Here is a 20,391-nt window from a genome sequence, read left to right as displayed (position 1 = left end):
CACCGCGTCCACACAGCAGAGGACATCCAAGGAGAGACACGACGACGACGACTCAATTCAGTCCCTCCCACCAAAACTTACGTGACCACATCCCATTGTACCAAAAAAGCTTACACGTAGTGCGACACCTCTATTTCACACTCTCTTTTGCTTGCGCCATCTCCCATTGGCCATCCGTTCTCATCGGCAAAGGCGCGGCAGGGGCTTGACGGCCATCTGCACTCAACTTCAGTCAGGTACACACTCAAAAACGAGTCAAAGTACTCAGGTACTCCCAGTCTTCGAAACCCCCCGGACTCAAGGTCCTGCCTCTTTCGCCTCCTACTCAGCCTCGTTTTCCCCTTCCCGGTCCTGGTCTCTTCCGGTCCGCCCATGCTCATCCAACAGTTCCATTTTAGCTGCACTCGTTTCCCCGATCCCCGCATCGCGCGCTGCGATAATCGCCAGATACCCTTGGCCATTCGACTGCAGTTCGTCAAAGTCGCGGCTGACGAGGTACAGTCCGCGAAACCTGGCCCAGCTGGCAGCTTGGTAGCCTCATCCGCCAAAGCTTGAGACTGTCCCCGGCCCATCCATGGGACAAACTGGCACTCAGTAATAATGTTCGAATACAACACACACCGACAAGCACCTCTGGAGCTTCTTCTGCGGGCCATTTCTTCCCGAAATCTTCTAGCGGTCGCCCTGAACCATGAGTGATAAGCTCTCCAATCCAAAGAGATCCTCACCCGATCGAGGTCTGATCGCACGTCAAGCCTTGTGTTACGTTACGTGGACTTGCGTCAACGGTGGGCTCGTCAAATCGTTCTCGCAAAGTCAAATGCCCGTCGCGTCTGCCCTTACTTACACTGCTCTGATGCCTGAGTCTGCGCACTCCCAACCTCAGGCTCGCGGCTGTACGCCAGTCGGAGTGATTGGGTTTGATGAGATGAACCGAGCAGTTGGTTTTTCTCAGACGGTCTCTGACGAGGGCAATAATCCTCCGGCACCATGATGACGAGTCAGCGGCCGAAAACTAGAGCACGAGTCCAAGTCGGCTCAAGAGGGCCTGGCCGCGCGCCGTAGCCACTGGCGCTATCAACCGCCATTCTAACACAATCTGGCCGCCGTCAACCCATCACCAGTTCTTGGCAATCTTACAACTCGACATGTTGAATCCATCACGAACGACAAGGGTCTCTCTTGCAGGCCGGTTCCTGGCGATTTGAAATCTCAATACAGTTCCTGGGACTCTTCTCCAGGACTCCCCACAGCCTGGAACAGAGGCCTGATCGGCGACCACGATGCTTTTCGCGGGCGACCCAAATTGGGTGCAGGCTGGATGTGTCAACACCCCTGGTGTGGGCCTTAGCGGCTCAGTGACGCGTCATCCACCTTGTCTCACGTCGGTTCTCCCAATGGTGGCTTGCGTGTTGTTCCAAACCCGTTGCCACCCCACTTCAGACCGCACTCCTTCTCGTCTCGAACTGCCACAAAGGCGTAGCGAGCGACTTGTCGAATCTCCATTCTCGCCTTATTCACGAATTAGAGAGCAAAGGTGTTGCTTGATTGGCCAGGGGCCAGAAATGCCCAAGCTTCCCGCTGCTCAGAAACCTCTCATTCCATCAGTCCACGTCGGCTGTCGGCAGACTTGCCAAGGGGCCCTGCATCGAACCGGCCAATAGTGCCTCTCCCACCTCCCGTCTGCAGAGGGCGGCATCTTCGACTTCCAATTGTGTTGAAAGGAACAATAGCAGGATGCAGTTGGTGACGAGGGCTGTATGGTGGAAACGAAACAGCAGAGTGGTGGGAACGACAAGTGAGGGTTGGTGTTGGGCGGTCTGAAGGTGGCCCACGATGGGACGAACGACCCAAAACCACCTCACTCCCGTCCACCATGGTCCCCCAACCCTACGGAGATGCAGGCATTGCATGGAAAGACACCTAGTCCGTCCAGGTCGGCATAGCCCGATTGATCCAGGTACAGATTGCGCTCTCTTTCACTTCCCTAGGAATCACGAGCCGGACTCCGAGTTACGCGAACTTCTAAATGAGAAGGACGTCAATTTCTGTCCGTCGCCTGGATGCGGTCTTGTCGCGAGTGCCAAGACGCCGACTCATGTCCATAAAGACGTGTCGTCTATCCAGAACCTCAGGATGTCAGCCAGATTGGACTCCGCCCCGGGCTGCGTATTCTATTGACTTCTTGGCCCCCATTTCGCCCCTTCTTCTCATCTGTGAAACCGGGAGGTCACGATTCAAACATCGAGATGACGAACGCTCATCCCAACTTCTCCTTCCGTTCTTTGTTTTCACGATGTTGTCACAAACCGCCCACAAAGGAGTACCCGCCCCCAAGTTTCCGGGCTCGCTTTGGTGTTGGATGGTACGGTAACCGCGCTGGCGTCTCACAGCCTTTCGGTCTGCCCCCAGTCACGGGATCATGTCTAGCGACATTGCCCATTCTACCTACCGAGGGGGAAAAAGGAAACGGCGAAACCTTGCGGCCGTCGATCTCGTTGTCCTCGGCCCCAGCCTATCGGGGCTGGCTTGCGTGGTCTGACCCGGCCGGTTCGTTTGTCGTCGGTTTGTGTGCGAAGGAGGACGGAAGGGAGGGGGGTGCTCCAGAGAAAGCCCGAGGCGGGACGCGCGTACCCTAGACCCTTCCCTTCCTATCCATCCTTGCAGATCAGACATTGGACCACAGCGAGAGAGACACAACAGTCTGCTAGTCGTCGACTACCTTGCTCTATCCGTGTTAGCCTCGTCGATACCCGCTCCCGGCGGTCTTTTCTTCGCTTCGCTCGTTGGCGAGAATATTAAGGTATCGGTTCACAAGGGAAGATGGTGTTTCGAGGACAAGCCAGCATGGCAACATGGGCAAAAGACTTGACTCCCTGCCCATGTCCCTGGTTCCCCTTCGTCTGGTTCTTCAGATATCTGGTCTTCTCAAAGCGTGACTAAGCTGGTCATCTTCTTTGAACGGATACATCCCGGTGGGAGGACGCGGCGGTGCCGGTGCCTCGGACTCGCTACGTACTAAGTACAGGCAGACGTACGGGTTGAGTACGACCCCCACACTGGCCGCGACGCCAAGCGGATATTTGATTCCGTTTTCTGAGTACGCTCGTCCGTATAGTGAAAGACTGATCGTCGATTTATGGATTTCACCGCGTAGACGGCAGCATGGGCACCTGACTCTCTACCCGTCTATCGTCTGTATCCAACGGCGTGAACTTTTTGAGATGACAGATGACGCAGCAACAGAGACCGGAATCGTGGGGGAGGGGGAAAGCGGATTTTGTTTCCTCGCTACGGACGGCAATGACGATGTTCAGACCAATGTATCGAGATCCCGGCACAACACGGGGTTCCCGGGCGTTGCAAGCCTTGTTTAACTCAAGCTGTCAGAGTGTCGAATGTGGATGACAAGGTGCCGGGAAGAGGGAGCTTGTCAACATCGACAAGGACGCGGCGTCAAGGTTGGAGAAAGGCGAGGTTGAAGCTTAAACTCGTAAGCTCCCCTTGATAGTCCGTATGGATTGCGCCGCCTCCGGGGCCCATGGCCTACGTGTTGGTCCTTGGCCGGAGCCAGACATGGGATGATTATCTTTTCGACTGCCCAGGCTCATCACAGTGAACACGAGTCTCGCCATCTACGGCGGGATCTCGTGCCGATTCTAGCGGGATGGACACACCGAGGCAGGCGCCGTACGCGCGAGCAGCTTGTCAGCCTGGCTCTTTTCCCGCGGCCAATGCCTGGAGACGACTTGTCATCGGGCTTCGCCCGGGGGAGATGGGGACAAGCCCGGGTGATGGGGGTTTACGCAGGGCTTGGCCTCCTCCCCCTCTATCACATCTGTCTGTGGACGCCGGGACGGCGAGACAAGCTTTTGCTCTTGTTGCGTTCGCCGCGGGGCGGTCAGGCTTAGGCGAGCGTCACTGGTGTCTTACGGAAGGGTTGGTGCAGTAGGTTCGTGGCCAACGTTGGATTCCGAATCAGACATCTCTCCCACTTCTAGTTTTGTCGTCCGTCTGCGCCCATCTTCCGGACGGGAAACGGCACGCATCTCATGAGAGCTTCGCACTCGGTCTCAGCGGCCTGAACACGAGGAGACGGACAATCTTGTTGAGAATGTTTCAAAATAAGGGAACTTTTCTCTCATGCCATTACCCTGATATCTATGAGAACGACTAACAGACGCAGATGAGATCATACGGGGGGTTGGTCGGGCCACCCACACAGCAAGCAGGCTGATGGAGCCAAGCACACAAATTCTTTTGGCCCTGCACCCCTTTCACCGCCAAGACCGCAAGACTACGCGGCCTCCTTTTAGGATTTTCCATGCCTCGTACTCTGTACCTCTTTTTCTCTTACATCTCCCACTCTTTTTCTTTTCTTGCATATTTACTCCCAAAGTGAGGAAAAACTCCCTTGTCCATGATGACTAACCAATTTTGACGACATTTGTAGCTGTGTCTCTCTCGGTCTACAGAAGGATATTGGTAGACAACCGTATGGTACAGCAACGAGACAAACTAGATACGTAAAAGTAAACGAAGAAACATGAGTAATTGTAACGGTGACCCTTTATCTTTCCCTCCTGCCTGATTTTCCTTTCTTTTCTTTTTCACCTTCGCCCATTGGCGGTGAGGAGAGAGGCATAGCCCAGCCCATCGAGGTGGGTGTGTGAGAGATAGACAAACACGCACCAAAGGAGGAGGAAAGGGTAGCGCCGAAGTTGACCGAGATTTGGTGTGGGCTTCGATCTGGCCATTCATCCTGCGCGACTGACCTGACCTGACCTTGACCTGCCTTGCTGCGTCTACAGCTTTGGGGGCTCGTACTCGCTCGGCAACCCGAACTAAGCCCCCCCCCCCCCCCCCCCCCCCCCTCTCCCTCCATCCTCTCCCTCCTCCTCGGAGGTCCTGTCTTCCCAGCTGTGCCTATGACACTGCCCGGGAAATGAGCGCCCCGCTGAGATGCGTGCCCACGAGGAGGGGTTGGTTGGTCGGCCAGAGGGGCAGGGCAGAGCGTGTTGGACACACACTCTCTCACCTCTCCCATTCGTCGGCGCCAAAGTACCTCTCGGGCAGGTCCACCTCCCACAGCGGCCGCTCGACGAGGACGGCTTCGAGCGACGCGGCGCCGGTGCCGGAGAGCGGCGCTATGCCCAGGATGGGTCGGTACTTGTACGTGTGCCACCAGCGGGTCTTGCCGGCGCCATCCTCGGCCTGAGTCTCCTCCTGCCGGCCGCGGAGCGTGGCGAGGCCGGACTCGGGCTCTTCCGAGTCGGAACCCGCAGCGGCAGCTTCGTCGGCGGAGACCGCGTCGGAGTCGACGTCCATCGCGTCCGCGGGGGCGCGGGCCTCGATGTCGTCCTGCCACTCCTTGGTGCCCTTGGCCGCGACGAAGCGGTCGACCTGCGCGGGGACGATGGCGCCGATGGACATCTTGGAGCCGGCGCCGGAGTCGGGGCCCTTGCGCTTGCGCTTGGTGCCCGCGGCGTGCGCGTGGACGACGACGGCGGTGTCCGGGTCGGCGACGGCGACGGGGGCGGAGAGGTCCTGGGAGAGGTCGAGCATGAAGAGGAAGTTGATGCCGTAGATCCAGACGCGCGGGCCCTGCCAGAGGGCGCCCTTGGCGAGGTCGCGTGTCTCGCGGATGGTCGCGGGCAGGCGGGAGACGGGGTTGCGGCGCGACCAGGCGTTGAGGGAGCCGGCGGCGGGGTTGAAGATGAGGATGTGCCAGGCGGTTGTGACGGCGGCGAGGGTGTACTCTGGGGCGTTGTCGGCGGTGGTTGCGAGGTCTGGGGAGAAGGAGAGGACGACGGGGGTGGCGGGGAGTTTGGGGAGGAGGGAGGCGGTTGGGTTGCGGATCCAGCGCTCCGTGGCGTCGGCGGGAGCATCGTCGGAGTCGGAGTCGGCGGAATCTTCCTCGTCGTCGTCTTCAGCGCGGGGGGACGGGGTGCCGAAGACCCAGGTGTCGATATAGCCGGCCAGGTCGGCGGCGGCGAGCATGCGACTGTCCGGGGAGAAGGCGAGGTGCGCGACGGTCCTCTCGTAGCTGCCGAGGCCGCCGTGGGACTGGTGCTTGGGGACGTTGCGGCGGAGGCGGGCGACGGCGCGGGGCTTCTCGATGGTCACGGCGCCGGTGTCGGCGTCGCGCGTGATTCTCGCGACGAGGACCTTGGAGCCGTCCTGGACTGCGGCGAGCCAGGCGCCGTCCGGGGAGAGGATGACCTTGCTGGCGCCGTTGGAGGCGAAGGAGGCCGGGACGGGAATGGTGGACACGGCGACGTCGGAGGGCTTGGTGGGGTTGCCGTCGTGGCGGAGGTGGAAGGCCTTGAGGGCGGTCGGGGTGGCGACGGCGCAGAGGGAGCCGTCGGGGGTGATGGCGGCGGAGGAGATGGAGGAGTCGCCGTTGACGAGGATGGTCTTGAGCAGCTTGCGGTTGGTGTCGAGGTCCTTGTCCTTGTCGGCGGGGGCGACGCCGTCGCCGAAGAGGCCGTCGAAGGAGTTTTGCAGCTTCCAGACCTCGACCTGGTTGTCCCACCAGTTGATGAGCAGGCGGGCATCGGGCGCGCTGGCGAGGGGGGGCGTCTGGGGGAGGTGGGGGAGGGTTCTGTGGTTCTCGCGGCCGAGTTCCTTGAGCGGGAGGACGACGGGGGAGGCGTCGGGGCCTTTGGGGGTTTAGTTAGTAATTTTGGTTGGGATGTATGATGGGAATGTGGAAGCTTACCTCCTGTGACGACGATGCTCACGCTCCTGCTCTCGAACGAGGCCATGGCCTTGACGTCGTGCTCGTGGTATTTCCTGCTCCAGACCTTGCCCCATCTGGCGCCGTTGCCGGAGGTCTTCTTGTAGAGCACGGTGCGGCGGTCCATTCCGCCGCTCATGATGGCGGAGCCGTCGGCGCTGGTGGCCAGGCTGAGGGCGTCCTGGCGGTGGCCCTGGATGCGCTGCGCCTGGGTGTACGTCTTGCCGTCCCAGATGCAGACCTGGCCGGCCGAATCAGCCGACACGATGTCGCCCGAGGGCAGCGTCTTGACGCTCCAGACGATGATGTCGGCGCGCTCCCTGGCGCCGGCGTCCTTGCGGTCCTTCTCGGGGCCGATGGTCATCTTGCTGAGGCAGGAGCCGCGCTTGATGTCGTAGACGCGGAGCGTGGAGTCGGAGCAGCCGACGACGAAGGTGTGGCGCGACTGGAAGGCGATGCTGACCATCTGGACCTTCTTGGTGGGGGACTTGACGAGGATGCGCTGGAAGCGCAGCTCGCCGTCCTCGACGGAGTAGAGGGCGAGGACGCCGTCGATGGTGCCGGCGACGAGGCGGGTGACGGGGTCGGAGGGCGAGGCCGGGGGCTGGGCGGCGAGGCACCAGATGTCGCCGTGCTGGCCGGAGGCGTGGCGCAGGGGGCGGCCGGTCTCGAGGTTCCATTCGGTGACGGCGGAGGTGTAGCCGATGCTGAAGAGGCGCGCGCGGCCTGGGATGGTGGCGGCGCCGGGGGCGGAAGGGGTGTCGTCGGGGTCGGTCACCCAGACGAGGCCGTCGACGGAGCGGTCTGCGCCGGAGCGGAGGACGGTCTCCTGGAGCCAGGCGCCGTTGAGGGGGTTCCAGATCTCGATGTCGCCGTTCGCGCGGCCGACGGCGAGGCGGGAGAGGGCGGAGTGCTGCTTCGTGCGGGCGGAGGGGTGGGAGAAGGCGAGGGCGTTGATGGCGGAGGGAGGGTACGCGATGAAGCGGCAGCGGTGGAGGTCCATCGTGGTGTGTGGTTTGGCCTCCTGGCCGGGCCGACGAGAATTAGAGAGGGTATCAATTGAGCTCGATCGAAGGTATGAGTTGCCCGTAGAGAGTGAGGCAGCGGTTCGTCGTCGTCGTGGGGGTTTGTGAGGCTGGCGATGTTTTTTCGGGTTCGCAGCTCTGCCTCGTCGCTGGTCTGGGGAAAAAAAAATAAAAAAAATTACGACTGCCAAAATTTTGTCGGCGTTCGGAGCGATGAAAAATAATAAGGTGTGGTCTGTGCACAGGGTGCCCCTCCACCCCGCCGGCGGGAGGCCATCTGAGAGGATGAGACCGTGAGAGGGCCAAGCAAGCAGGGACTTGGCTGATTCTCTGTGTGCCTGGGTGATTGCGTGCGTTACTGCGGCTGTTCTTCATTCAAACGAATGATGTTTTAGTGGTGGGCTCCGTCGGGTGTTTCTGTTCGTTGGTTTAAGTCTTCTCAGCAACGGGATTGAGCATGTTATCATACGGCGCATAGTGTTCTTTCTCATTGCAAACACAAGAGGTGACAGTGCCGCGCGTCATTCCAGTTGACGGTTGCCAATTGGACCCCTTCTGCAGCGGCCACCACACTCACCTTAGCTTATTATGTAAGTCACTTTGGTTCTGAATGCGAGCTGCGGGCTGACTGTGTCAACGACTGGAATGCAGGTGGTGGACAGCGCCGAACTTGTCATTGAATGCGGCCATCTCCGCGATTTGAATCGTCAGTTGTCATAATGCAAAAGTACCTCTTTGTTTTATCTCTCTTCATAGACTTGCCTCACCGAAACTGTAGACTCTCAAGGTAAGTGGTAAAGAAGGGTTTACTGAAAACATTCAAAACAATGGGCTTCAGAATTACATCAGCCTGTCTCCATACAACTCTCAAAACCAACCACAAAAAAAAGGGCGATTCATGCCCCCCTCCGCCCCTCATTCCGCTGTCTGAATCTCAACTGCGACACCTAAAAGTCGCATTGAAACTTCACAACCCCTGCCAACCCGCCCGCCGCCTTATCAATCAGCAAGCTTAGCTAGGGATAACTGCCTTGGCTAGCTTCTCTCGCGGTTGCAGCTTTCCCAGCTCAGGCTTGCCGAGTCCCGCCGATTCGTCATCCTCCCGCCAAACCAAACACACTGAGCCGCCGGTGCAGCGTGTGCTACCCCTCCCCCTCCTCACCACCCCTCCACCCTCCACCCCCTCCGAGCTTTGTCACGATCGCGCGCCGCTCGTCAAACCTGGAGTCCGACCTCGCCTGCAGATTCTTCTCCGATTGCACAGCGCGTAGACTCCAAACTTTTCTTCTCGTCGCATCCCCTCAGCGACGACGAATTGACCAACGATAATTCCGCACGCCGAGCCCGCGCCACGTCTGTGAACAACCAGCGATCATGGATTTCAACAGCTCCTCGCCCTTCCCCGAGGGCGTCATATCCTTCCTGGATACCGATCTGTACAAGCTGACGATGCAATGCGCCGTCTTCAAGTACTTCAGAGACGTCCCCGTCACCTACGCCTTCACAAACCGCACACCCGAGAAGAAGCTGTCGAGAGCCGCCTTCAACTGGCTGCAGGAGCAAATCCGAAGTGAGTAACCCCTTGCCCCTCCTTCATGATGCGCGATTGAACATTTGACTCACCACACGCGCAACACCAGAACTCGGCAACATCTCCCTCTCCGACGAAGAGTACCGCTTCCTCAGGACCCACTGCACCTACCTGACCGACGAGTACGTCAACTTCCTCAAGGAGTTCCGCCTGCACCCGAGCAAGCAGGCCATCGCGACCTTCCACCCCGTCGGCGAGGACACCGGCGCCGACTCCGACATTGGCGACCTGCACGTCGAGATCAAGGGCGCGTGGCTCGAGACGATCCTCTACGAGATCCCCCTGCTGGCCCTCACCTCCGAGGCCTACTTCCGCTTCATGGACACCGACTGGAGCTACGAGGGCCAGGAGGAGCAGGCCTTCGACAAGGGCATGCGCCTGCTCGAGGCCGGCTGCACCTTCTCCGAGTTCGGCACCCGTCGCCGCCGCGACTACCACACCCAGGCCCTCGTCTTCCGCGGCCTCGTCAAGGCGAGCAAGGAGGGCGAGAAGAAGGGCTTGCCAGGCAAGCTGACGGGCACGAGCAACGTCCACCTGGCGATGCGCTTCGGCATCCCGCCCGTCGGCACCGTCGCGCACGAGTGGTTCATGGGCATCGCCGCCATCCACGACGACTACCGCGCCGCGACAGAGCTGGCGCTGCGCTACTGGGTCGGGTGCTTCGGCGGCAAGCTGGGGATTGCCCTGACGGACACGTTCGGCACGCAGGAGTTCCTGCGCTCCTTCAGCCAGCCGGTGCACGCGCTGGACGGGGAGGACGACAGCCAGTTCAAGAAGGCGGACGGCACGCTGCAGACGTACGCGGAGCTGTTCCAGGGCGTCAGGCAGGACTCGGGCGACCCGGCGGACTACGTCAACATGCTGCGGCAGTACTACGACAGCCAGGGCATCACGGAGAAGAAGACGATGGTGTTTTCCGACTCGTTAGATATCGACAAGTGTCTGCAGTACAAGGCCATTTCCGAGGCGGCGGGCTTCACGCCGACGTTTGGCGTGGGCACGTTCCTTACTAATGACTTTAAGCACCTCAAGACGGGCACCAAGTCTGTGCCGTTGAATATTGTGATTAAGCTGAGCTCTGCGAACGGGAAGCCGGCCATCAAGATTAGGTAGGTGCTTCCGGAAAGAGAGGGTTTGGGGGTGTTGATGCTAATGAGTCCTGTAGTGACAACATCGGAAAGAACACCGGTGACAAGGATACCGTGCAAAAGGTCAAGAGCCAGATTGGCTACGTCGAGAAGGACTGGCAAGGCGGCGACGAGACGCAGAGATGGGGCAAGGAAGAGAAGGCATAGACGTCACGGAAGGTGCTTTTTTCTTTTCGGGGGTAGAGCGCGTCTGGCGACAGATCTGGGGAAGCCGAGACAGACATCGAAAGATGAGAGAGAGACCGCGCTGGAGAGACTTTATCAAGACTATGGGAGGCATCCAATGTTGGCATTGGCGAAGCATCGATTTAAACGACAGTTCGGATAGACAGTGAGAATTCTACGAAATTTTGGGCAAAGCGTCGGTCGAGTAAGGCTTATTGCTCAATGGGTGTCGATAATTGTGCTGCCTGGTACGATTCCAAGGCCGGTTTGGATTATGTGAGTGACCTTCAAATTCACCATCTACAGAGCCGGCCAAAGAGATACAGGAAAGCTGATACCACTAGACGGCGGGGATCAGGGCTTGCCGCATCACGCATTCTTCACCTTCATCCCGGCGACTTGAGTCAATAAACAGGGAAGCATCAAAGCAGGCGGTACTGCTTGTTACGAAGGCAAAGAATGGTAAGTGTGCGGAGGAGTTGCTGCCCCAGAAGCTATCTAGATGGCATCAAGCAGGTGCAAATGCACGCTTGCCTAGCTTCTCCTGCTTCACAGCAATAGGTACAGCCTCCGTCTCCTTCCCTTGGTCACAACACCTCCTTCCCTCACCCAACCATCCCAGGAAAGAGAGCAGCACCCCCCTTCCCATCATGTCCCGGGCAGCTCTCCTACCTCTATGACGCCTTCCTGGAATCATTCCTACCTGCCTTGATGGGAAGCTATCAGGTTCGGTCATGGCAGAGTATATCATCCGTCTGCCTCTCCATCCCCCCGACGTCTCCTCTTCTTCTCCCACCAACATCACCACACAACCTCCTCACATCCCACTCTCGCTACAATTTTGGCTCGTTTTCTTGGAACCCGGTTTTGGAACCTTCATTCCCACTGGCAGTCCTCATCAGAACAAATCTCGTCATCTCACTCATTCCATTCGTGCTTCGATAGCCCCCATCGCCCATCATGTGGCCCACCTGTCCTTCGGGACCAACGCCTCGACAGAGGCAGACGACAGTCATCATCAGCCTGATCGTCCTGGCTCTCCTCACAGCCTTTGCCGTTACCCAGGCAGTCCAGCCAATTCTGGAGGAAGACCGCTCTAACCTGGTCGCCAAAAGCAATTCAGATCTTGAACGCAGACAATTCTTCGGCATCGACTCCCTTCCAGGTAGCATCTTTCGTCCACCTGCTCCAGCTCCCAATCAAGACCAGCCAGCCATCACCACTCCTCTTCCTGCAGCTCCTGTAGCTGGCAACAATCAACCTCAAGGCCCTCTCGGTGCTATTGGTGGCGTCGTCGACGGCGCTTTGAGCCATATCACAAGCCACGCTGGTGGGATCATCGCAACCCTGACTGCTAGGCGCGCAGGAGGCGGTGTAGCTGCCGCAGCTTCAACAGTCAACATTGGCGATGTTGTTGGCACCTTCATCGATGGAACACCAGTCCAGAGTCTGGTGAATGCAGCTGCCAGCGTTGGCGGCAGTGTAACTTCAGTCGTGCCGTCAATTCTGTCGGGCGTTACAGGACCACCTAATTCTGCCTCATCCTCAGCTGGTGGTCAACTGCCGTTTCCCGTTCCTGGCATGACCGAGGCTCCTGTTGGTGGCAATCTTCCCATCATCACGGACAAGCTTGCACAACCGGTTGGTGCCGCGACATCTCTTCTGAACAACCCACCTACCCCATTGCCATCGGCTGTCGCTGCTGTGACAGATTCTGGGAATATCATGACTTCCATGGTCCCTATCGGCAGCTCCGACCCCCTTAACAACCCCATCATCCCGGATTTGAGCAGCAACTTGGGTGCGGCCACAGTCATCTTGCCTGAGTCTTCGACACTTCCCACGAATCTCGGTGGGCTCAACGCGCCACAGCTTCCTGACGACTCCACCGCATTATCAAGTGTTCTAGCTTCCGTCTCTGAAGCTGTCAGTGAGGCCACAACTGCGATTCCTATCATGGGAGACGCTCCAAGCCCGGTCACTACTCTGGGAGATGCAACAGAGTCTGAGCTGTGCACTGTCGTCAACATCGCCAAGGGTATTCCAACATTTCTTGCCGTCCCTTGCTCTGATTTTCCTTCGAGGTCGTCCGGAGTTCCTGCGTCAGACGCGATGCCGGCAAGTGGAAGTGCCATTGGTTCAGTCACATCAGTCCCGTCTGCTTCATCTGCCTCTCAGTCGGCGAATGGCAACGCAGGCAGTGCTTCTCCATCATCTCCAGCTGCCGGAGCTACCTCCCAAGTTCCCTCATTGACACCAAGCGCTACTGGCGGGCAACAATCGTCCGCTGCTCCGTCTACTGCTCTGTCTTCTGGTGGTCAGTCATCACCCATCTCTCCGTCAGCTGGCAATGGCCAGTCATCGCCGGCATATCCGTCCTCTGTTGGAGGTGGAAGTCCTGCACTCACGGCATCAGCACCTCGTCCTGAGACTTCAAGCCCGAGCAACGGCCAACCTCAGAACACCGATCGAGGAGGTCAACCACCCGCACCATCGGGCAGTCCTACGACACCGCCTACACCTGGTAAGTTGCCATCGTGCGGAGACGAAAAACAAGCTAACATGTTTTCCTAGCCAATTCTGCTTCTACAAACCCTGACCAGTCGGATAGAACTGCTCCCGCTCCCGTCACTTCGTCTCCTTCAGCACCTGCAGCGAGCCCTTCAATCACCGTCACCGCCGAGACTTCACCGGCCGCTTCGCAAGCCCCTTCGCAGGCTCCTGCTGCGACGCCAGGTGGAGGCAACGACTCCAGAGCGTCTCCAACAGGTCAATCTGGCGGCATCTTTTCTGTTGAAGAACCAGTAGCCCCCGCGCCATCGGGGAACGTCCCGCCATCCACCCCAGTCATCCCCATTTCCGACTGTCCTGCATTGGTTCAATGTCCAGCATGCCCAGAGTCTCCCTCCAAGCCACCCTCTGGTTCTAGTCCCTGCCCAGGAAGGGGATACTCATGCTCGGAATGCCTCGACGGCTGGTTCTGCCCCCCTCAGGAGACGCCAATGGTGCCTGCTCCGTGCGGGATGGGCTGGCCTTGCTATCACTGCAAAGGTGGCTGGTACTGTGCCCCTTCGGATGCAGGCGTGGGATCAGGAGGCGCCAACGGCCCGGCCAATGTGGTCATCACCACCGTAACTGCTTTCGTCCTTCCTGGACCTACCGCAGCTCCCGGAGATGGCGGCAACGGTTCTGGCAACGGCTCTAACAATGGTAACGGCAATGGCAACGGGAATGGCAATGGAGAAGGCAATGGTTCTGGAAACGGTGCTGGTGACGGCTCCAATGGCGATGGGGCTTCATCAACTCCCTGCTCTACGGCAAAAGATTCCCAGCCGACAAATGCCTCTGGAAATGGAGATGGCAACAGTAGCCCAGCAAGCAACCTCAATGATGGCTCTGCCAACGGCAATGGAAGTCCCAACAATGGCGACTCAGGCAACGGGAAGCCTACCGGCGACGGTTCCGGTAACGGCAATGGTGCTGCATCAACACCTGGCTCTACGGCAAACGAAGGTCAGCCAACGGGCAATGGATCTGCCAATGGCGCAGGTCCAAGCAACCCACCAGCCAGCAACCCTAACAATGGCTCTGGCAACGGCTCGGGTAGCAACAATGGAGGCTCTGGCAACGGAGATCCCGCTGTTACGCCCGCGAATGCCGGTCCTGCCAACACCGCAACGACGCCGTGCATAACCTCCAATGATGGACAACCTACCGGTGGTGCTGGAGCTGGGGCACCTCCGAGTAGCGCATCTCCTACTGATCCCAACAACGGTTCCGGCGCAGGTAATGGCTCAGGAAATGGCTCAGGAAATGGCTCTGGAAACGGCTCTGGAAACGGCCTGCCTGACACGTCTGGTACTGCTACACCGGCCAACTCCCCTGATGGAAATGGAGCGTCTCCTGCACAATCTCCTCCCAATCCCAACGCCAGCTCTGGAGGCAACACCGGCAACGGTAACCCCAACAATGGAGCGGGCGCAGGTGCTGCATCAGGTGCGCCGAGTGGCAACGGAGCACCAGCCAACACGAGTCCGCCTTCACCGGCGTCAACTGGCAACGGAGGTGCGGGTGCTGGTGCTGGAGATCCCAACGCAGGTTCGGGCAACGCCGCTCCCAACAATGCTGCACCCAAAGCTGCCTCGGACTGCTCTGGTTGGAAGCTTCTTGGCTGTTTCAAGGATTCCAACATCCGAACACTCGACGGCGACCCATCAGACTACTTTGCTGGTAGCATGTCCAACGAGAAGTGCATTGCGCACTGCGCTTCTATGGGCTTCAAGCTTGCTGGTACTGAGTACGGAACGGAGTGCTGGTGTGGCAACATGTTCCAAATCGCCGAACGCCTTCCGAGAGAGCAGTGCAACAAACCCTGTGACGGTCTGTCTGCAGACATTTGCGGAGGTGACTGGGCCGCCACCGTGTACAGTGCTGATGGTCAAGCTTTGAGCATGCCATCCGACGACGACGCTGGCGACGGCTCCGGCGGCAATGGTGGTTCTGGAGGCAATGGTGGCGCTGTTGATCCGAATGCCGAGAACCCTTCATCTGCACCTCAAGGTAATCCTCCCTCGGGGACTCCTGCAAATACACCGGCACCCGCGAGCACCCCCGCGCCTGCGAACATTCCCGCGCCTGTAGCCCCACCTCAGAGTCAACCAGCATCAGCTCCCGCAGGAAACCCGCCAGCTGCAGCGACACCTCCACCAACGCCCACTCCTCTTGGATTGTCACAGGCAGAGTTGGAGGCTCTGCTTCAGAGCATCATCAACTCCTTACCAAAAGGAAGCCCCGATGGTGGATACGGCAGCGGTCTGAGAGCAAGGGACTCTGGGGCTGGTGGCAACAACGCGCCCGCAGGTACTGACAATGGCTCCGGCGATGGCGCTCTTCCAGATCTTGGACCGCTCATGGGGCCTGGCCCGGCTATTCCTCCTGAGGGACTCACTGGATATGGCTCCGCGAAGAAGAGCATGGCCAACCGGTACATGAAGCGCAGCAGGATCATAGGACGCCGTGCGGTCGCAGATCATGATGCTGACTGTGACGACGAGGTAAATGGACCTGCCGGAGGTTGCGTTGGTGTGAAGGTTTAGAGCCGAGAGATTCTTATGTTATCACGACGTTACTGACATGTATGAGTTATGGACATTGGCGGAGTGGTTTTTGGCATGGAAGAGAGCAGTATAGAGTTTATGGGACCAGGACGGAATATATCATACCGCTTGAACTCAGATAATGTAATTGATTGTTGCTTCAGTCTCATTCATCATTGTCCTGTTACCACTGGTCCATGATTACCAGCTCAGTGAGTGTTTGGCGAGACACTCGATGGAGACGTTCTATCATGCTCAACCAACCTTAATCAACGTCAGCGCTGAACGTACTGTTCATCCATGTTCCTAGGTTGTCGCAAGTCAATGCATTTCTCGAGGTGAAGGTCAAGGATGAGTGTAGGCATTTAGACCACAGCGATCGTTTAATTTGCGACCTCTCAGGCTCTCCACCCTCAAAGTAAAAGCTTTGCAGAATCTTGACGTGCTCACCGCTGGTTTCGTGAATTATATGGTTTCTCTTGATTTTCCTGTCATCCAGATGCTTGAGTGTGTTTGCAACACCCAAAGGACGGGGCTGAACGACGGCAGGAGTAGCTCTTGATGGATGATGAGCGAAAAGCGTTGGAGTAGCTGACATGCATCAACTGGATAATGTGCATCAGACCATGATCGTGCTTTGAAACAGCCCACCGACGAGAAACACATTCCAGTCTCTGTCACATTGAAGTGGCGGTTGGAAATTCAACGATGCCTTATAGTGATGGGGCTAGATAGAGACTCGTCCTTGTTTTTGAAAGGTGCCAGACCTCCTCCGTCTGCAGTGGGTGCTGGGATGTCTTCGACTTCATCCTCTCCGGGTGGGTTAAGATTGCAGTGAAGAAAATTTAGTTTGGCCTGAATTCACAAGCCATATTGTAACCACTGGGAACGATAACCTATCACATACTCGCTTACACAATGTTGAGAGAACGCAGCGTATGAGCTGGGTCGGAACAGTTAAAGACCGGAAGTCGAGTTCGTGATGTCCCATTCGCAAACTGCTGCCGTCGATGCTTAAGCGGCGGGTTACCCGTGTTGTAACTGGTAGCCATGCAACTAGAAGGAATTAAAAAGAGTCTAGATCTCCGAGTCTCACCGCTTCTCGTTGACTCCTGGTCTAAGTTAAGCTACCTAGATGTAAAAGCGTTGCATGAATGTTAACCTGGATCGTGTGCTTCTGTCTGGCAAACAGTTCTTTGACACCGAACCTAAACCTCTTGGTAGATGTTGGAGTGTGAACATTTGTCTTTACTTTCTATGGTTCCAGGCCTCTTCTGTCACTTCTATGAGATGCTAAAACAATGGCCTGTGCCCAAATCTCCTGCCAGTCGACTTCATCCTCCCCGGGCGAGATAGGTTGAATTCGAAGTGAAGGACAGTTGTCGGAAACAGGCAGTCGAACCGCCGCAGGTTACTTGAGTTTATTCCTTTTTGGTTGGTTTGAAATGCAGTGAAGATGAAAGGATGGTGGGGTGGAGGGAAATCTCACAGGCTGCCTAACTTGGATGGCATGCAGACATGAATTGAGCGGGGAACACAGCCTCAGAGCCTGGAGCTGTAAGTCTTCGCGCAAGTTTATCCCCTTGAGGTGCCTTGGGGTGGGTTTGAAATGCAGTGAAGCAAGTAGAAAAGGTGCCAATATATCTGGAGAATTGCTGCAAAGCAAACCTTAGAAGTGACCTGTCCAATGGGGGCAACCCTCTGCTATACAGCGGGTTTTGTCAACCTGAGAGCCCGTAATTATGCAAGACAGGTTCTCGACCCTAAAGATCCAAGTCATAAGTCGAGATACTGCCACTCAGGTTTCCCAAGGGCGAGGCGGTATATTGCGCGTTTGATAAGTGGGAGCAACAGTGCCAGATTTCATGAATCAAGGTCTGATCAGTTGGGTAATACTAACCTCCAATCGAAACCCATCATGAGTTGAGCCAGACATGAATGCGATATATGAAGATCACCTGGGGTCCATCTACATATCTCTCAAGAACCATCAAGAGCCTTAATGCTAACCTCTGGCCTTTTTCCTGTCCACTGCCATTAATCGCATTGCTCATGAGAAGATGTGGGGCACAAGTTTGAATCTCAGTCTATTCGCAGATGAGATAGAGCGTTAGGTCCATTGTATACATACCTTTGAAGCGGATGTTCTCACCTGAAGGCACCATGACTCCCAGGCCATATCATCTTATCAACATACTCATCAACATCAAAAGCAGCATCTCAGTTGAGCAGCACGGCTTCAACCAGCCCTCATCCACAAACCAAACTCCGCCAAGTTCAGAGATATATGATAGGAATCCTATCTTTGATTAAGAGGCAAGCAAATGAAGGCGCTCAATCGCTCAGCCGCCCCTGATGAACTCAGAATGGACTTAGATGACTTGAAAGAATGCATTATCAAATACTGTTGCGCCCAGACAAAAGGATTTCAGCCTCCAGAGAGCCTTTAAGGTTGGACTCCTTCATTCCTCATATTGAGGATACTCCTAGTGAATACGACGATAGAGATGAGTACCACGCGTGATGGGAAACACCACATCAGATCTTTAGCGCCTTTAGCTGCTAAGAACAACCACACGCAAGAGACTAAGGAAGACTCTCAAATTTAAGTTTACCACACATCTTATCACCAACATTTCTACGAAGATGATTTAGAGGGAGCCTTCACCCACCCGAAGGCTTTTCGACGAGACTGAATCCAAACAACCCTGACATTATCCACCTTTAGACTTTGCATTACTTGGTACATGATGACTCAGTGCTAAGTTTCAAGTGATCAAATAGTACTGCAAAATCATGTTGGTTGGGTCGCGCCCGTGGCTCAACTCAACGCGTTCACCGGGACTGGCGACAGACCCCTGTCAAAAGCTGCATCTTTGCCGCCCGCGGGACAGGCTCGTCCCGCCCCCAATGCGATGCTATGATGTGGCTATATCGGGGCTGTACGAAATAAATCCTTGATCTTCGAGACATACGGCCATCGGCGGCCGCAGATGGTTCTCTGATTGATCAGAGCGACGGCCTCCCGCTCATGGGGTTTGGATTTCTTCTGTGTGACCATCAATCCTGCACACGCAACTTCGAACATGTCTTCATGAAATGTTGTAATCAAGCTTCCATGAAAAACATTTGAATCCTTCTCGACTCCAACATGGAAGCCATCGGCGCCGCAGCAAGCGGCATCGCCCTCGGCCAACTCTGCCTCGGCGTCGTCAAAGCCGTCCGCTTGTGGCACGAAATCGAAGACATCCCGGCCGACCTCCAAGATATAGTCGATCGACTCGAAGCCCTCGGGCCCGTCCTCCAAGACCTGCTTCGTCGCTGTCAAGATGATCCCGACATGGACCTCCTCTCGGCACAGCACGCGAAGTCTTGCATCACATACGCGAAGAAAGCCCATGACGCCCTCGCAGGGCTCATCAAAAAGCTCGAAGCCAGTATAGAACAACATGGGAAGACGTCGGGTAGTCGTAAGAGTAGAGCGCGTAGGAAGGTGGGGTTGGCGTGGGCTGCGCTGCGGAGCGATGATCTGGAGAAGCTTGAGAGGAGGCTTGACTCGGCGATTGGGATGGTTTTGATGTGCGTTGGGTGTTACGACAGGTAAGCTCTGTATCGCACAGATCTGAATAGCTGTGCCTTTACTCATGCGATCAGGGCGATAATGCAAGCTTCCCAGGAGCGGATCGCCGAGAAGACGGCCGCGAAAGTCGTCCGTGAGCAGAAAGTGTTACACCAACTCTCGGAAGACAGGATAGCAAGGAGGATCTCCTTTGACGTGTCAACTCAGCTTGCGAGCATCACCAGACAGCTTTCGACGCTCGAAGATCAGCAAGTCAACAAGCGACCAACAACAGAGTATGTCATCGTTAGGTCCGAGTCTACCTGGAAGGGCGTCAGGCTACCTTCGTATAGACCCACGGCGACAGGAAAGCTTGCGACCAAAGCATCCAAAGAACGAAATGAGTGGAATGTTGCCGTGCAGCTTCCAGCCTGGATATCTCGAGCTGTGTGGGAGGTCCAGCTCTGTTGGAGCATCGCAGGAGGTTGGCAGCAAAGTCTGCGGTCGTTTAGTGTGCGGTCGCAGCGAAGTGCCATCTTCTCCGTCGTCAATGAAGGCGACGTGAATGCCATGATGGGCATGTTTAGTAAGGGAGAAGCGTCACCGCTTGATAGAGACGAGCAGGGCGCGTCACTCTTATACGTAAGTCCACGGCATGTCTGCTTTCGGCCAGCCCAGCTCACCATTCGCAGTACGCAACATCCTCGGAGCAGGTCGAAACCTGCAAGACACTGCTCGATCTAGGCCTCGAGAACTTCATCGACGACAAAGACGCTACTTCAGAGTAAGCCACATACCAATGTCATTCACAAAATTCCAGCATCTGATCCATCCCAAGGAGTCCCTTGAGCACCCTCGTCATGTCCCGCAAGAACCTCGCACCGCAAGACGACCCCAAGCACCGAGCCCTTGTCTCTCTATTCCAGTCCCGCAGCGACAAGATCGAGACCCTCGGCATCGAGCGCATGTTCGAGTTCGAGACGGAATGCTCCTACGGCGACGACTGGCTCCGCGTCTTCCGACGCCACTTCCTACCGGACTACTATGACATGCCATTGCGAGAGCGGG

The 20,391-nt window shown here is 56.9% G+C and overlaps 3 protein-coding genes across 3 annotated transcripts; 2 read left to right on the top strand and 1 right to left on the bottom strand.

Moving 5' to 3' along the window:
* Positions 1 to 5,034: 5,034 nt before the first annotated feature.
* On the bottom strand, positions 5,035 to 7,742 carry utp4 (U3 small nucleolar RNA-associated protein 4; the record flags this gene model as incomplete). The annotated part of the gene is made up of 2 exons (XM_036643015.1): positions 5,035 to 6,662; positions 6,722 to 7,742. 2 exons carry the CDS (start codon positions 7,740 to 7,742, stop codon positions 5,035 to 5,037), a joined length of 2,649 nt encoding a protein of 882 aa, XP_036492366.1.
* Positions 7,743 to 9,138: 1,396 nt separating this feature from the next.
* Positions 9,139 to 10,650, top strand: CGCS363_v011165 (putative nicotinate phosphoribosyltransferase; the record flags this gene model as incomplete). The annotated part of the gene is made up of 3 exons (XM_036643014.1): positions 9,139 to 9,334; positions 9,405 to 10,464; positions 10,521 to 10,650. 3 exons carry the CDS (start codon positions 9,139 to 9,141, stop codon positions 10,648 to 10,650), a joined length of 1,386 nt encoding a protein of 461 aa, XP_036492367.1.
* A 978-nt stretch (positions 10,651 to 11,628) lies between these two features.
* On the top strand, positions 11,629 to 15,764 carry oxt (Xylosyltransferase oxt; the record flags this gene model as incomplete). The annotated part of the gene is made up of 2 exons (XM_036643013.1): positions 11,629 to 13,192; positions 13,243 to 15,764. 2 exons carry the CDS (start codon positions 11,629 to 11,631, stop codon positions 15,762 to 15,764), a joined length of 4,086 nt encoding a protein of 1,361 aa, XP_036492368.1.
* Positions 15,765 to 20,391: the final 4,627 nt, after the last annotated feature.

The sequence above is a fragment of the Colletotrichum siamense genome (genome assembly GCF_013390195.1).
Source record: "Colletotrichum siamense strain Cg363 chromosome Unknown KSG_Cg363_contig07, whole genome shotgun sequence".
Taxonomy (NCBI): Eukaryota; Fungi; Ascomycota; class Sordariomycetes; order Glomerellales; family Glomerellaceae; genus Colletotrichum; species Colletotrichum siamense.
This window is presented reverse-complemented; position numbering and strand designations above follow the sequence as displayed.